The sequence below is a fragment of the Lithobates pipiens genome, unplaced genomic scaffold, assembly GCF_037356315.1.
Source record: "Lithobates pipiens isolate NorthernLeopardFrog02 unplaced genomic scaffold, aLitPip1_a1.2 Scaffold_28, whole genome shotgun sequence".
Classification (NCBI taxonomy): Eukaryota; Metazoa; Chordata; class Amphibia; order Anura; family Ranidae; genus Lithobates; species Lithobates pipiens.
In genome coordinates this window covers 44068202-44082072 of record NW_027507789.1, presented here as the reverse complement: position 1 = coordinate 44082072, position 13871 = coordinate 44068202, and the positions used below count along the sequence as shown (strand labels likewise).

Sequence of the window (13871 nt, the reverse complement as noted above, 5' to 3'; positions counted from 1 at the left end):
AAAAAAAAAAGTACTTTGCAAACACCCACAGCTAGCCCAGAACACGCCCCCCCCCCCACACCATATAGTCACCACACAGGTGCCCAAGACTTTAGCTAGCTTGACTGATTGTTACAATCACTGGGAAACCCTACAATAATACGATAAAGGGGTTTCACTTACCCGTCCAGGTGCAGGGCCACTTGGAACCTTCAAGGACTGGGTACCACTTCATGTTTAGGGTCCATTCCCTTGGACCTGTACAGCACCCCACAGGAAATGCATTAGCACTGTAGTGTCCAGGATTTCCACTCCGCAGGATCTAGTGCCTGGATGCCACGTTACAGGCAAAACCTTGCATGATCTTGAGTCTTCTTTGCGAGGCTCAGGTACCATTTATCTAAGCATAAAAGCCTATGTCAAATGGACACAATCGGTCAATCCCTCGGATTCATTTTTGGAACAGTTCGTGGGACTAGCGACCTGGAGCTCAGAGAGCTCAAACAAACTGTGCTATCCACCTTGCAGACACTGGTAAAAAAATAAATAAAAGTACTACCTGTATGGGAGGTGTTATTATAGGGGATCACTTCATGTCTGAAGACCTTTGATCTTTCAGTGTCCATTCACCTAATGATGATAGAGTATAACCCAGCAGGTAATAAATATTAGCCTCACTCTGTGTCCCATGATGTATAAAAAAAGAAATGAACTGCACTCCTTTGACCTACAGAAGTATAGCCAAACTAGCTTTGGCTATACTTCTCCTTTAATGGCATTGGCTAATGAACTGAACACCCTACAAACAAATAAATGTGATCTGCCAGAGAAGCCAGAACAGGGGCCAACAAATGGAAGCAAACTAAGATTACACAAGCACCTTTCTTCCTAAATGACTCGTCGTCTGCATCCACATCCTTGTCCTCCACTGGTTCTGGTTCTGCCTCTTTAGTTTCAGGGATCTGGGTCTCTTCCACCTGTTCACCCTCTTCATCCAACATAAAGGGCTTCTTCTTCTTCTTTTTCTTCTTGCTCATAGTAGGGTCGAAAATCATCTAAAAAGGATTACACATAAAATAGAAATAAAATTCCCCTCTGCCAAATCTATCAAAAAACTCGACTAAAATCTGGGTGTACAAAACATAACTGTACTACCGTGTGAGGATTAGGGCTGCAACTAACGATTTTAATAATCGATTAGTTAGTCGATTAATCAAAACAATAATCGGCTAATAACCTTAAAAAATATTGTGGTATATAATTTAAAGTGGGAGTAAACCCGCTGACTTTTTTTTCTGACCTGCAAGGGAAAAGGCATAATGAGCTAGTATGCACCGCATACTAGCTCATTATGAAATACTTATCTTAAATCGAGGACCCGACATCTCGCCCGATCCACACACCGAGGGAGCTGACAGGTTCCCTCGGCGTGTCTTCCGGGTATCGCGGCTCCGCCGCTGTTAGTGGTCGGAGCCGCGATATCGGCACTCCCGCACATGCGCACGGGAGATTTCTTTCCGGCAGGGTACGGCGTCTGCCGGACTTTCAGCCGAGAATCCCCTGTGTGCATGCGCCGCTGCAGTCAGCAGCGCATTGCGAGGGGAATATCTCCTAAACCGTACAGATTTTTTTTTTACCTACAGGTAAGCCTTATTATAGGCTTATCTGTAGGTAAAAGTTGTAAAAAAATAAAAATAAAAAAGAAGGACTATACAACCACTTTAACCACTTGCTTACTGGGCACTTAAACCCCCCTCAGTCCCAGACCAATTTTCAGCTTTCAGCGCTGATGCACTTTGAGTGACAATTGCGCGGCCATACAACACTGTACCCAAATGAAATTTTTATCATTTTTTTCCCACAAATAGAGCTTTCTTTTGGTGGTATTTAGTTACAGCTCGGAGTTTTATTTTTTGCTAAACAAACAAAAAAAGATGCAAAAAAAAAAATAAAAAAAAATCATGTTTTAATAGTTTGTTATAAAATTTTGCAAACGGGTCATTTTTCTCCTTCATTGAAGTGTGCTGATTAGGCGGCACTGATGGGCTGCATTGGTGGGCACTGATGGGCTGCATTGGTGGGCACTGATGGGCTGCATTGGTGGGCACTGATAGGCATAGTTAAGGCGGCACTAATAGGCACAGATAAGGCGGCACCGATGGGCACAGATAAGGCGGCACTGATGGGCAAAGATGGGCACAGATAAGATGGCACGGATGGGTGGCACGGATAAGTGGCACGGATGGGTGGCACGGATGGGCACTGATAGGTACCACAGATAGATGGGACTGATGGGCACTGATAGGTGGCACTGATAGGTGGCTCTGATAGGTGGCACTGCTGGGCACTGATGGGCGGCACTGCTGGGCACTGATGGGCGGCACTGCTGGGCACTGATGGGCGGCACTGGGGTGCAGCACCTGAGGCAGATTTTGGGTGGCACTGTGGGTGGCACTGTGGGTGGCACTGTGGGTGGCACTGTGGGTGGCACTGTGGGCACTGCTGGGTGGCACTGTGGGCACTGCTGGGTGGCACTGTGGGCACTATGGGCACTGCTGGGTGGCACTGACAGGGGGGCACTTACTTTATTTCAGGATGGCACTGCGGGTGGCAGGTGGGCACTGGCAGGGGGCAGGTGTCCTTTTAAATTGCTGGCCGTGATCGGGACTGATGTCCCGAACACGGCCGCCGGCGATCGGCTTTTTTTTTTTCTCCTCGCGCTGTCAGCGCGAGGAGGAATACTAGCCGATTACCGGCTCCGTTTTATCACATGATCAGCTGTCATTGGCTGACAGCTGATCACGTGATAAGGGGTCGGGATCGACCCCTTACACGGATCGGTGATCAGGCGAGTCTCACGGACTCGCCGATCACAGAGCGCGCCCCTCAGGGGGCGCGCAGGCCGCTCGTAACCGGGACTACGTCAATAGACGTAGTCCCGAAAATGTGGGTCCGCGCTATTGCCGTCATTTTGCAATAGCGCGGATCCCAAGTGGTTAAATTGACTTTTTTTTTAAACTTTACATATTCTTAAATATCTCTATACAGTGGTAAATATAACCAATTATATGGTTAGGGAGCAAAATATCTAATCCACTCTAAGAATAACAGACAGAAGAGATCTATACTACTATTAGAGGAGATGTAGTGTATACTATTAGAGGATATATACTGTATATACTATTAAAAGGATGAATCTTGTAAATATCAGACTCGCATCAAATTTTATTGGAAAAAAAAAAAAAAAGTGTCTTCCTTCAAAAAAATAAAAATAAAAAAATAAAATAAAAATTATGTAATTTTAAGAACATTCGTTCAATTTTCGAATTGTTAGTGGGGTCAAACCGACATTCATTTTCAACCAGTGAAAATTTGGAAATAGAAAACTTCTTGGTCAAAGGAATTTTCAGACAGTGGATGTGGTTTTTCGATCAGAAATGATATTCATTTTAAAAACAGAATGTTAAAAAACAAGTGAAAATTTCAAACAAAATATTCTTTCATTCAGTGAATGTACAAAGTGCCCAGCATAAGGCTCAGTACACACCTATGCAATTTGCTTTTGATCTGTTTCTGCAGTGCTTTTTGCTGCGATTTGCGTTTTTGGCCAATTTGTTGTTTGGTAGATTAAAAAAACACAAATTGCTGCAAAAACGAATTCCATGCTTTTCTGCAGCTTTTCCATTGAACTATATTGAACCAAAAGTGTGTTTTTTTTTAACGCAAAACAAAGTCCCTGGCCCTTTCCAGATACTCAGCAGCTGAAAAAAGCATGGATGTGATTGTGTCCCATAGGAAACCATGTAACTGAACTGTAGTGCAAAAAGCACCAAAAAACACAGATGTGAACCAGGTCTAAGATGTTTAGTAACATAATGGGGTTAAAAAACTAAAATGAGCCCTTTTATAGTACAAAAAAAGCAGATAATCACTATTGTAAGGGGTTCCTTTTTTTTTTACTGTATAACTGAAATATTTACAGTAGCGATTTGCTTTTTATTTTTTACTATAAAGGGTTCATTTTAGTTTTTTTTAACCATGTTACTAGCCGATTATGAAAATAGTAATCGATTAGTTGTTTCAGCCCTAGTGAGGATGTCACTTCAATAAAAGGGGACTTCACAATCTGTGAACATAAAACCTTGTACCCCTCACCTTTCTAATATTACAGTAGGAACATGTGTATTCCCCCCCCCCCCCGTCAATTCATCAAAATAAGGATAGCAAAATGACGCAACAGAAAGAAAGCCAAGAATGCTTTCACATAGAGGATGAGGCAACACACAGAAATTATCTGAATTTATGATGGCAGCTCCTATTTAAACATCTCTGAATCATACCAGAGTGATTAAATGGGTTATAAAAAAGATCCTGTAATCTTATGCAGTAAATCGTCCCTGTATGTCATCCAGGGCTTGAGCTGCCTGTGCACCCCCTGCAGGGCACGCTCTGTGATCAGCGGGTCTATGAGACTCGCCTGATCACAGATCGAAGGGGTCAATCCTGACCCCTTACCACGTGATCAGCTATCAGCCAATGACAGCTGATCGGCTATTTTTCTTCCTCACGCTGATATTGTGAGGAGGAAAAAAATGCCGATTACCGGTGGCGGCGAGAGGGACATCGGTAAAAATCTGTATTTCTTACTAGACTCCCGAACACACACAAATTATTATTTATTAATATATATACACACAGAATTGTAATAAATATATATATATATATATATATATATAAATAAATAAAAAAAATAAAAAAAGACAGACAGTCATTATACATATATTAAATTAATAAAAATAAAAACAGCTGACAGTCCACGTGTCATCAGTGCTGCATATTAGTGCCACTGTCATATGACAAACTATCAGTAAACCGTCTCGGCAAGTACTTGAAAAAAATAGGATTTTTTGTACTCGCTGTAAAATCCCTTTCTCTGTAATTCACAGACCGACGCAGCTCCTGCCATAACCGTTGGGTTGTTCTGCCCTATTACTAGGAGATACTAGGCATCAGTTGTTACAAAACACTGAGAACTTAGTTCCGCCCAGGGGGCGGTCCCTTGGGCAACAACCCTCCACCCTGCCATGCAGTCATCAGTACGTCACCAAGCAGTATAATGTAAAGATAAAAAGGAGGGGTGGGTGCTGTGTCGGTCGGTGAATTACAGAGAAAGGGATTTTACATTGAGTACAAAAAAATCCTATTTTCTCTTATATTCACCGACCGACAGCTTCTCCATTGGGACGTCCCCAAGCAGTACCAAATGAGGGGTGAGAAAACCGCATAAAAACTTCATCCACAAAAAACAGTGCGTGGAGAAATCCACCACAAAACCAGGGTACCCCCAACAGGAGCGACTACCCAAAAGCGCACAAAAAACTGTGGAACGTAATGCAACAGCGCATTAACGGTACTGTGTTTTTATGGAAAAAAGGAAAATATAATTGCATATTCAATTGCAACTATACAGCCAAAACAGGCATCAGCCGATGCACTGACGTCTACCTTGTAGAACTTGGTAAACGTGTGGACAGATGACCAGGTCGCCACCTTACACACCTGAGCGACAGACCAGACCAGAAAGGGAGGCACCTGCCCCTTCAAGGCGTAGGCTTGTACTACAATCTGTCTGATCCACCTGGAAATGGTGGCTGACGAAACCGCCATGCCTTTCTTGGGACCAGCTACCGAAACAAACAGCGAGTCTGACTTCCGAAAGGGAGCCGTGGTAAACAAATACACCTTCAGAGTCCGAACCACATCCAGTGTGAAGTAGGGCTGCAACTAACGATTATTTTCATAATTGATTAGTTGGCCGATTATCGTTTCGATTAATAACCTTAAAAAAAAAAAAAAGTGTGGTGTATAATTTTGTTAAATATGCAAAGTAAAAAAAAAAAAAGGCAATCTATTCTTAAATATCTCTATGTAGTGGTAAATATAAATAAACTATATGGTAAGGGAGCAAAATCTCTAATCCACTCTGAGAATAACAGACAGAAGTGATATACGGTACTGTATACACTATTAGTTTACTAATATACTATTGTTTAAAAAACAAACAATTTCTTCCTTCAAAAAAAAAAATTAATTTTAAGAACGTTCGTTCGATTTTCTAATAGTTATTGGGGTTAAATAGGCATTCATAAAAAAAAAAAAAAAAAAAAAAAAGGCAGACCACCACTACAGTAAGGGGGTTCCCTTTTTTTGTTTTTACTGTAGAACTGTGTAAGTAATATTTACAGTAGCAATTCGATTTTTTGGTACTATAAAGGGCTAATTTTAGTTTTTTTTTAACCTCATTATGTTACTGGCCAATTAATCGATTAATTTCATAATCAATTAGTTGTTTCAGCCCTAGTGTGAAGGGCCACCCCTTTAGGGTGTTTCAGCTTAGGACAGAGAGATGGTAATACAAAAAGCAGAGACCACTTTCGGTAGAAAGGACGGTTGCGGACGCAACACCACCTTATCCTTGTGGATAACCAGATAGGACAAGTTGAAAGACAAAGCTTTCAGCTCCAAAACCCTCCTGGTCGATGTGATGGCCAGTAGAAAGACCACTTTCTGGGAAAGAGTAAACAGGGGAATCTCCCTGATATTTATCGTCAGTTTTTGAAGCGCCGATAACACCAGGTTCAAATCCCATGGGGGTAACGCTGGACACACCGGAGGGACTACATGTCGTACCCCCTGAACAAAGGTACTCACTAATGAGTGAGACGCCAGGGGTGGCTGAAAAAAAAAAAAAAAAAAAGACAGCCAAGGCTGAAATTTGCCCCTTAATGGTACTTAACACCAATTTTTGGTCTACTCCTTGCTGAAGAAACAGCAGAATCCTGGATATAGAAAAGGAGCGCGGATGCCATCCTTTCTCCTCACAAATGGAGATGTAGGCCTTCCAGGTACGACAGTATATCTTCCAAGAAGATTTTCGTGCTCTCAACATAGTTGAGATCACTGAGTCCGACAGACCCCGGTTCCTCAACACCTGGCTCTCAATAGCCATGCCGTTAAAGCAGAATGGAGAATCGGACCTTGAGACAGAAGGTCCTTTCGCAACGGCAGTCACCAGGGAGCGTCTGCAACCAGACGCACCAGGTCTGCGTACCAAGGACACTGAGGCCAATCTGGGGCAACCAGTATTACTGGGATCCCCTTGGCTTTCACTCTGCAAAGCAGGCGTGGTAACAGTTTCAGTGAAGGAAAGGCATAGATCAGCTGGTACTGATCCCACGGAGCCACCAGTGCATCTGCCCATGGATCTCTTGCCCTGGACACGAATCTTGGCACCTTCCGATTGAGACGGGAGGCCAGAAGATCCACGACTGGTGTGCCCCACCTCAGGCACAGTGGCCTGAATATCTCCGGATGCAACTCCCATTCTCCTGGGTCCAGCATCTGGCGACTCAGATAGTCCGCCTGCTAGTTCTCCACTCCCGGGACGTAAATGGCCGACAGGGCCAGTACGTGTCGCTCTGCCCACCGAAGTACGTGAGCGACCTCCCTTTCAGCGGCTGAGCCTCTTGTTCCCCCTTGGCAATTGACGTATGCCACCACCGTGGCCTTGTCTGACTGGATCCTGATCGGACGCCCTTGCAGTCTCATCGACCATGTGGAGAGGCACAGCCTGATCACTCTCAATTCGAGCAGATTGATCGGCAACTTGGATTCTTCCGTCGACCAGAGGCCCTGAGCGGACTGAACCCCCATCACTCCACCCCAGCCGGACAGGCTGGCATCCGTCATGATCACTGTCCACTTCAGAGGTAGGAACAATTTCCCAGACTGAATCACCGGGGACCTCAGCCACCAGATGAGTGAGTCTCTGACTGACTGGCTCACCTGGATCGGTTGATCCAGGGACAACTGAGATTTATCCCATTTTGTCAAAATCTCCTTCTGCAGGACTCTGGTGTGGAACTGGGCATAAGGTACTGCCTCGAAGGAGGCTACCATGAGTCCCAGGACTCGCATGCAAAAGCGGAGCGACAACCACTTGCTGTTCATAAGCAGTTTACCGCAGATCTGAGAGTCTGCAGCATGTCTGAAGGGAGAAACACTCTCGCTTCCATGGAGTCCAGCAGTAAGCCTAGGTACTCCAGACGCTGGGTCGGTACAATCACCAACTTCTTTAGGTTCAACAGCCACCCAAATTCTTGCAGGGTCTGCATGGTGATCGCCACATCCTCCTCTAATTCTGAGGCGGTAGATGCCCTCAGGAAAAGATAGTCTAGATATTCCAAGATTGCTATCCGAAGTTGCCGCAGCAACACCAAAACTGGAGCCAATACCTTGGTAAAGACTCGGGGGGGCTGATGTTAGACCAAAAGGAAGAGCCACAAACTGGTAGTGGGCTTCCCAGACTGCAAATTGCAGAAACTTTTGAGGCCGAAGGCATATGGGTATGTGCAGGTACACATCCTGGATGTCCAAAGATGCCAGGGAGTCCCCTTGATGGAGTGCAGCGACTACTGAGCGAACTGATTCCATTCTGAACCTCTGCAATTTTACAAAGTGATTGAGGGCTTTTAGGTCCAAGATTGGACGTACTCCTTCCTTCTTGGGAACTACAAACAGATTTGAGTAGAATCCCTGGAAACGTTCCGATTCCGGAACCAGTACAACCATCCCACGACTCAGCACGTCCCTCACTGGCCCCAAGAGGGCCTCCGGGCGGGTATGCTGGAGGGGAAAAAATCCGTTTGGTGGCCAAGAGAGAAACTATCTTGTAGCCTGAGAAAATCAGATCACAGACCCATTGGTCAGATAACCGAGAAGACCACCGGGCTGCACACTCCTGAAGGCGACCCCCCACCCGAGACATGGGCGGGGGCAAACATTCATGCGGTAGCACTTTTATTCGCAGGCTTGTGGTTCCAGGGATGTTTCACTCTAGACCAGAAGCAATTCCACTCTGGTCCTCCTAGATCATAGAGGTGTGGAGAGACGATTTCCAGGGCTCACCAGTAAGAACGGTAAGCCCGAGAACCACTGGGGCGGTGGGAGGGGAACACTCCTGTTGCTACTAAAAGCTATCCAGCGGCTAATCAGCTGCTCTGATCGCTTTTATGAGAAAGCGATTAGACGCCTAAAAGAAAAATATACCGGGTGTTATGGCTGATAGCTTCAGCCTTAAACTCCAGTAAACCACTTCTAAGTCGCAACGTATTGCAGTCTTGAAGTGGTTAAAGGGTGGAAAGCTCTGTCCACGCCACCTAGCTTGAGCAAATGAGTTGGGCAGAAAATGGACAGCTGTAAAATTGTTCTGACGGTGTTAACTGTCAGAACACAATAGCCAGCTAAGGAGATGTGCCCATCCATACTACAGGGTGTCGCAAAAGTCTCCAAAGGAAAAATGTAACAGACAGTTGGTGGGGGGCGGAGTCAAAAGTGCACCACACCCGCAAGATATAATAGAAGTCTATGGCAAAGTGCAGCTAACCTGCAGGTGCAGACTAATGGGGACCCTAATGTTACAAAACTTTTTTTTTAAAACTGCGAATATTTGTAAAAAAATACCACATTGCCCACACACTGGAGCTTGCCCTGAACTAAAGATCTGTAAAGCTTTGCCTATGGACAATTATATTGTTTTTTTGCCAGTTCACAGGCAAACGTAGTTTTAAAGTGGCAGTAAACTAATTCTTACCTACAGGTAAGCTTATAATACGGCTTACATGTAGGTAAAATCAATATCTCCTAAATGTGCACTGTTAGGAGACATTCTAGCCAGCAGCAGCTGGTGACGTCCCTGGCACTTGCGCTCTGAAGGAACAGAATACCCGTCTTTTTCCTTTCAGAACTGCGCAGCACAGCCGAAACTCCCTCACATGTAATATTGTCGTGGCTCGGACCAGTTAAGCGGCCTCTGCGGACGAACCCAGAAAGAAGACCAGGTGAAGATGGAAGAACCTACAGCGGTCACAGTGCACCGTGGAAAGGCTTCATTTTCAAGAAAGTCCTTCATAATGTGCTAGAATGCGATGCATATACATTTTTGCCGTGCAGAACAAAACTTTTTTTTTTTTTTTTTTAAAGAGCTTTCCACCGTTTTAAGGCTTGATAAATCTCACATTTATTCATTGAACGCACCTCATATTTTACCAAGAAACTGTTTTATTGTGCGAGCGCAATAAAATAAATCCAAATGAATTTTTCCTAAAAATACAGATCTGATAAATAGTGGCGCTGATATCTTGTAACATTAAAAATTGCAACTGTCACCATGCTATTCTACAGGGTCTCGGCTTTTAGAAATTCTAAAAATGGGAATTTGTTCACAAAAAAAATAAATAAAAAAATGCCCCTGACAGCAAAAGGACTAAAGCATCTGTGCCAATGCTGCAGAACATCGTTCTTCAATATTATCTGTCCAATAAAGTTTCTCCCTCGCAGTCAATGAGATTTTATCTGTTTTGAGCTGATGGCTGTAAACGCCGATCCTCTCATACTCAGCCATACTGAAACAGACAATGCTGTCCCTAAACTGACTCAGCTAGGTTATGAAAGGGTAACATGGAAATGAAACTTGCTGACAAGCCTCAGAGAAGCCATAGATTGGCTGAAATCTCCCTGAGCATGAAAGCATGGGAGACATCTGCTCCACCATCTATAGCACCAAGGCCTGCAACTTTCATAAAGTGATAATAAACCCTCATTTTAATTTTTTCTTTTAAGCACTTTCAGCAGTTGATGTAATCAACGCAGCGCTGGATCCAGGGGCAGGTAAGTGTCCTTATATTAAATGTCAGCAGCTACAGTACTTGTAGATGCTGACTTTTCATTTTTTGGGTGTAGACTGAAACTCCTCTTTAATGCAACTAAATAGTTGGTCATCAGCATGAACTGACTCATCCCTTCATGCTGATGACCAACTGTTCAGATGAAGATTGACAGGAGGTTTGGCAAGCATAATACGGCTACAAATTCAGATACAACATTTTTATTTCGATTTTGAATTCCTGATGCTCTTTCACAGTTTCAAGATTATCAGCGGTTTCTACCCTGAAGAACCACTGTACCACTATAAAGGGAACTTAACCCGGGTTTGGGAAAATCCAAAGTCAACAGCAGGTTTTCCCTTCCTGATGACCCACAGCCTATGTGCAAGATGGACTGCTGTGAGGCTGGCCCTCCGGGGATGTGTGATGTTATCCCAGGAGGCTGTGGGCCAAGGTGTTGTCATCCTCATCTAGATGAGGAAGTCGGAGGGGGAACCACAAAAAAAACATTCTTAACCCCCCCCCCACACACACACACACGAACCAGAAAAACGGGTGAAGGGGGAGAGAGTACCTTTTCGGCAGGCACGCTCTCCCACTCACTTTCACACAGATTTCTTGGGTGATGCGTGTGGAGGTTCAGCCCCAACTACTCCCTAGACCAGTGATGGCGAACCTTGGTACCCCAGATGTTTTGAAACTACATTTCCCATGATGCTCATGCACTCTGCAGAGTGCATGATCATGGAAAATGTAGTTCCAAACCATCTGGAGCGCCAAGGTTCGCCATCCCTGCCCTAGACTAGAACCATTTATAGGGTGCAGCACACCTTGTGCATGCTCAGTGTGAAGGCGCAAAGAATCACAGCTGGCTTCCCATATCAAATATGCTGGCGCCAGGGACATGAAGACCCACGAAAAAACATTCCAGGTGAGGCTAGCTCTGGATCCTGAAACAGGCGAGTGTGTTTATTAAAACTCAGCAGCTACTGTTTTTGTAGCTATTGACTTAATTCTTTGGAACCTGGATAAAAAACAGCCATAAAGGCATAAAACAGGGGTTAGCAACCTTTTTCCACTTAAGGGCCAGAGTCAATGCATGGAGAACGGCATTCACCTGCTAAGAGAATAATCTGGACCCCTTGACTTTACACGGCTCCACCGGCACCTCTGGACCCCTTGACATTACAAGGCTCCCCCGGCACCTCTGGACCCCTTGACATTACACGGCTCCCCCGGAACCCCCCCCCCCCCCCCCTCCAATGTCATACTTTAAAATTGCGCACATTGGTGGAATGGCAACAAACTATGGTACTTAAAATTCTCCACGTCATTTCTAGACGACACTTTAAAAATGTTTACAGGTTACCAGTTTAGAGTTACAGAGGAGGTCTTGCACTAGAATTCGTGCGCTCGCTCTAACGATCATGGTGATAATTCACATGTGTAGTTTGAATACTGTTTACACTTGAGAACGTGACTTATGTATGCTTTTGCTTCTGGGGATGGGGCACTTTGAAATAAAATAAATAGGATTTTTTTTTTTTTTTTAAACACACTGTCCCTTTAAAAAAAATAAAAAAAAAATTCTGATCAAGCTTATTGCTATCAGGACTGTAAACATCCCTTGTGACAGTAATAGGTAGTGACAGGTACTCTACAGGTAAAAAAAAAAAAAAAAAAAAAAAAAAAAGGTCCTACAAGCCGCATCTTTGAGGCGCTGTATACACGGCTCCTACAGCGCCCCTGCCCATTGAAAGTGGGGGTTAAAAAACGCCCCGCTAGTGGACAAAAAAAAAAACAGAAAATAGCAGGGCTTTACTGTAGACATCGCTAGCTTTAGCGGTGCTTTACTCTCATTTTAGTGGTGCTATTCGGCCGCTTTTAACCTCCTCTAGCGACCGAAAAAAAAAAGGGGTTAAATGCACCGTGTATCGCCCATTCATTTTAACGGGCAGGAGCGGTGTATACACAGCTCGGTCACCACCGCAAAGATGCTGCTTGCCGGACACAGGGACCGCAGGGGAGGCGTTTTTAAGGCACTTTACAGATTTTATTTTTTTTAGCCCAAAAGCGTCTGAAATGCCCCAATATGAAAGGGGTCTAATACTTAACTGAGATCTCATCTAGCGGTATCCACGGGTGTCTCATCTTACTGAGATTCTGCCTCTCCGATTGGCTGAGACACAGCAGTGGTGACATTTTTTTGTGTTCTGCCAGCCTTTCTGCAATTTCTGCCTAGGTGAAAATTGCTCTCCCCCCGTGTGATCAGATGTTCCACAGGGCTTGATTACAGATGAGTCTAGTGATAAATTTGCGCACCCTCTGGGGTGCCCCTGCAGGGCAATCAGCGCACCCTCTGGGGTGCCCCTGCAGGGCAATCAGCGCACTCATGCAAAGACCATAAAACCACCTTCATGTGCCCAGACTGTGCCATGACCCAAAGGCCAGAGCACATCTACTGCTAGTACGGTGGCGAAGGGGAGTAGGCAGCGGCACCTTACCAGGCAGACTGAGGTTCTGCAATAAAATAGGCAGTGAAGTGACAACACAACACCCTCTACACTGCCTATCAAACACCCTCTAAAAAGTGATCCACCAGAGGCCTGCCACATGTGTATAGTGCAGCAGCCCATATCTCCAGAATGAAATCTTAGTACACAGGACCAGAGAGAGGATCGGGGGCTTTGTCCGATCTCCTCCATACAATCACCTCTACATACACCATAACGATGTAATCTGAGGACTGGAGACACCTGGACCTTCATGGGGCCCCAACCAGGCCGGCCCTTGTATTACACAGCTGGCGGTGGATGTGGAGCAGATCGTACAATCACACTGTACAGAGTACGATGAGCACACAAAAGTCTATCAGTAGATCGGGATGATCACCACCCCTGATCCCGGCCACGCCGCAGGCCCCAGGCCTCCCCTCTGTAGCCGGCGCACATGTCCCGGCACCTCGTGCGCTCACTTCCGCCCTCACTCACCTCGTCTCCGGACATGTTGCCGCTCAGTCTCAGCGCCTCTCCCCGCCTGTTCTATGTATATACGAGGAGAACGTGTGTGTCTTCCTATCACCGACTCCCGGCGTCAGCGCTTCCTCCCCGGTCTCCGCTCTTACATCAGCTCCAGCCACTCTCACACTTCTGCGCCTGCGCACAACAC

At 45.2% G+C, this 13871-nt stretch overlaps 1 protein-coding gene across 1 annotated transcript in view; it reads right to left on the bottom strand.

Annotated features, from left to right (window-relative positions):
- Positions 1-13871, bottom strand: part of EIF2S2 (eukaryotic translation initiation factor 2 subunit beta) — a 42135-nt gene extending 28264 nt beyond the window's left edge. The window contains exons 1-2 of the mRNA XM_077459150.1: positions 13694-13871; positions 860-1034 (exon numbers count right to left, since the gene is read on the bottom strand). Of these exons, the coding sequence (XP_077315276.1) occupies positions 860-1034; positions 13694-13708 (190 nt within the window). The 5' untranslated portion in view covers positions 13709-13871. The remainder of the gene's footprint in view (positions 1-859; positions 1035-13693) is intronic.